The following is a 4,167-nucleotide window of genomic DNA, read 5'->3' on the forward strand; positions in this document are numbered from 1 at the left end:
CATATAATTGTCAAAAACTTGCTTATTTATTTAGGCGCTATGCTAGATGCTAGGAAAAAGAAAATGCTCCCTGCTTTCAAGGAACTCAATTCTATTTGGGAAAACAGACAAAAACTATAACCCTGAAGTGTGATGAGTATCCTGGTTCAGAGGCCTCTGTAGGAGTACATTCCTAAATATAACTTTTTTTTACATATCTTAAAAGTAAATTTATAAATTTGGAAGGATAACCATCAGATAGTCTTTTAATACAACTCAGGAATTACCACAGGCTGTTAAATAAAACAGTAAAGTACAGGGACAAATAAGTTTAGCCTGTTACCAGGAGAGTAATCTTTTAGTAGGAGGCTATAGTTATCCCATTCAGAAGGAGCTTCTACAAACTTCAAACAAAGAACTTGCTTAGCCTATTTATTTCCTAAAGAAATTTGTTTGTTTCTTACTAAATGATTTAAAAGTCTTAGAGAGTGAAACGAGCTTAATTTTTCAACAAAACTAGACAGATTCCTTTTGACTGCTTATTGTTCTTATAACTCTTAAAGTGATACGGCTTAGAAAATACTGTTTTAAATTTTTAATCACAAGCCGACTGTGTTCTCTAAAGAGAAAATTATGTTAGGGAGAAGAGAATCTCCTTGAGGGTTGGTCTTCTGATTCCTGGATTGGTGTTGCCTAGATACAAGTGTTAACTCTAGATGTCAGAATTGCTACAACACACTGATACTGTTTATCTTCACAATCAATTCTAGGGAGCCCAGATTCTACTTCTCCTTCCAGCAGTCCTACTTTCTGGAACTACAGTCGTTCTATGGGGGATTATGCACAAACTTTAAAGAAGTTTCAGTATCAGCTTGCCTGTAGGTCTCAGGCCCCATGTGCTAACAAAGATGAAGCCGATCTCAGCTCTAAACAAGCTGCAGAAGAGGTAAGTGGAAAATAAAAGTGACTTAATATTTATGATTTATGCATTGCTAGAAAGTGTTCTACTTCTGGAACATATTTTCTGTAATCCATTCTGTTGGACAGAAATATAAATCTGGCACACATTAAGCAGTGGGAAAGCTCCTGTCTTACTTTGTGTACCTAAAACTAAAAACTAAATTATATCATACATTTTACTCTATGACACACAGTTCACCTTAGTGCCCTGCCTGAAACATATTTTTACATTGATTATAAAAAGGCTCTCAGGTATATAATTGTACTTAACACATACAGAAGTCTTGCTCTTAAAATATATTTGGATTAGAACATTTGTCAGTAATTTCATCACTTTAATACCAAATATGGAATTTTTATTTTGTTCTTAAAAGCAAGAAAAATGGGCTGGGTGTGGTGGCTCACGCCTGTAATCCCAGTACTTTGGGAGTGCAAGGCGGGTGGATCACTAGGTCAGGAGATAGAGACCGTCTGGCCAACATGGTAAAAACCCTGTCTCTACTGAAAATTCAAAGATTAGCCCAGCATGGTGGCATGCACCTGTAGTCCCAGCTATTGAGTAGGCTTAGGCAGGAGGATCACTTGAACCTGGGAGGCAGAGGTTGCAGTGAGCCGAGATTGCGTCACTGAACTCCAGCCTGGGCAACAGATGGAGACTCCATCTCAAAAAAAAAAAAAAGCAAGAAAAAGTTCTTTACGCATACCAATGTAAGGAACTTTTAAAGATAAATCTGTGTGTGAACAGCGTTTATAAGTGAGTAATAAGAAAATTACTGAATATTAATTAGATGAATATTGATGTTTGGGAAATTTTTTTTTCCTAAATTGATTAAACATTTTTAGGATGGGAGAAAGAATGATGATTTCTAGCAAGATTTTTCCTCACTGATTGTTCATTTTAAACATGAATTGTTATAGGTTTGGGCAAGAGTGGCTATGAATAGACAACTTCTTGATCATATGGATTCATGGACAGCTAAATTTAGAAATGTAAGTTCTGACGTTACTTTTTGGACAATATTAGTGCCTCTTAATATGCAAAGCATGTTATTGGAATATCATTTAGAATTTATTATAAATTAGAATATTACAGTTATAAAGGTACAGTATAAATGGTACATATGTAAGGATAAACATGACTGTTACTGTATGGTATTTATTTTCATGAGATTTTTTTCTTCCTCCATATTTAGTGAATTGATATGTTTTGAGAAGATAAAGAAATAATATGTTTAGTTATTAAGATCCTCCCGTTTCCAGTTCTCAATTTTATTTTCCAAAGAGCTTTTCTATTGGAGCCTTTTACGTACCTAGAATTGTGAGGGGAAACAAAAATGAGGCCCTTGCCCTCAGAAAACTTAAAGAGTTAGATAAGACAATGTATGCTTGAAGCTATTTCAGAGTAGATTGTAATTTCTGTTTTTCTAGAGAAGAACCCTCTAATCTTGGGCCAGCTTTTGCATATACAGAGTGAGTTAGTTCCCTATTTCCAACTCCATGTCTTCCTCCCACCTTCTCTAGTACCTGTATGTCCTGGATTCTGTTAGGCGTATGGACTTCCCCTTCCATTATATGGAGCTCCACTTAGCTTCCGAAGGGGCTGCTACTTCTGTTGTTTCATCCTTCAACACTCATCCATCCACTCTGCATCTTCTAGAACTATTTTGAAATTACTTGTGCTCGTTCTTTTATCCTTTTACTGTTATTTAAATAGGGTATCAAAATAGAGGGGCAAAAACTGGTTCTACTTTCTTGAACCAGAAACCCGGATGGCATTTTACAGATAGTTCCTGAACCCAATCCTAGACCTACTCAATTAGAATTTATAAGGGTGAGGCCTAGACCTCTCTCTGGGATACGTTAGATGATTTCGTTACCGCCAAAGAGTGGCTGGCAAATTAAGATGCATGTAGTAAATGTTGGAAGAATAAATGAGTGAAATCATCTCCTGGAACTGGAGTTTGTTGTAGTTTCTGTTATAGGCTAGTCTAAAAATGCTAACATGTTTAAAATATGAAGTCTTAGTCAGACGGAGTATTAGCTACTTAGAAGAAATGCAAATACATTTCCTCATCTGAAGTCCCTAGGCTACCATGTGCTATGAAATGTAGAGTTTTTGGATTTTTTTTTAAAGCAATACATTTATACCTGTACAGTATATTTTATAACACCAGAGTCTAGTTAACACCCAGTAATCAACCACATTAATACTTATGCAGAAAAACATAGGAATAATCACACTCAATGGGATAAAGCCTGTAAATAGCTTCATGTGAATTCAGTTCAAGTCTTGCCAGTGGATCGAAATTTGCTTCCTTACATGGATTACAAAAAATCTTTTTAATTCCCAGAAGGTTTTTATTTCAGTTGTTTATATCGTATTTCATCGGAAACATTTTTTCATTATTTTATGGATAAACAAAAGCATGGAAACAGAAGTGGTAACTGAAGTTGCTACAAACACACACACAAAATAACAACACACAAATCAGATGGGATGTATCCTTAGACAATCTTTTCACATCCCAGCGTTAGTTTATATTAGCCATGGAAGAGGCATTTGAAAGTCCCAGTCCTAAAGTAATATTGTAATATTCAAATATTCACAAGCCAGTTTGAAATGTAATAAGTCTCTGTTTTTCCACGTGGCTAGGGAATTGGGTGAGCCTGCTGAGAGTTAAGCAGTTATGTTAGTTTGAAAAACTGTCTTACTGATTGCAAACCAGTATAAACACTACATTAATAAATGTGTGAATAGCTACCCTACAAATGTAAACTGAAGATTATCCTTTTAGCTAAACATAATAATCAGAAAATTTTAAGAAAAATTTAACATATAGCTAAGTTTTTGTTTTTTTTTTTTTTCATGGAAAAAACATGTTATTTAAGAATGTAATTTAGTTGCTGGGCGCAGTAGCTCATGCCTGTAATCTCAACACTTTGGGAGGCCAAGGCAGGCGGATCATCTGAGGTCAGGAGTCCAAGACCAGCCTGGCCAACATGGTGAAACCCCGTCTCTACTAAAAATACAAAAAATTAACTGGACGTGGTGGCAGGTGCCTGTAATCCCAACTGCTCAGGAGGCTGAGGCAGGAGAATCCCTTGAACCTGGGAGGCGGAGGTTGCAGTGAGCTGAGATCGCGCCATTGCGCTCCAGCCTGGGCAACAAGAGCGAAACTCCGTCTCAAAAAAATAAAAAGGAATGTAATTTAGTTAATTTACACTCCA

General features: G+C 36.1%; 1 protein-coding gene across 1 annotated transcript in view; it reads left to right on the forward strand.

The window, feature by feature from the left end:
• Nucleotides 1-4,167, forward strand: part of TMEM209 (transmembrane protein 209) — a 46,795-nt gene that overhangs the window by 24,400 nt on the left and 18,228 nt on the right. Inside the window, exons 7-9 of the mRNA XM_011995988.1 lie at nt 750-925; nt 1,858-1,985; nt 2,461-2,488. Of these exons, the coding sequence (XP_011851378.1) occupies nt 750-925; nt 1,858-1,985; nt 2,461-2,488 (332 nt within the window). The remainder of the gene's footprint in view (nt 1-749; nt 926-1,857; nt 1,986-2,460; nt 2,489-4,167) is intronic.

This window comes from Mandrillus leucophaeus, unplaced genomic scaffold (assembly GCF_000951045.1).
Source record: "Mandrillus leucophaeus isolate KB7577 unplaced genomic scaffold, Mleu.le_1.0 Scaffold5, whole genome shotgun sequence".
NCBI classification, from domain to species: Eukaryota; Metazoa; Chordata; class Mammalia; order Primates; family Cercopithecidae; genus Mandrillus; species Mandrillus leucophaeus.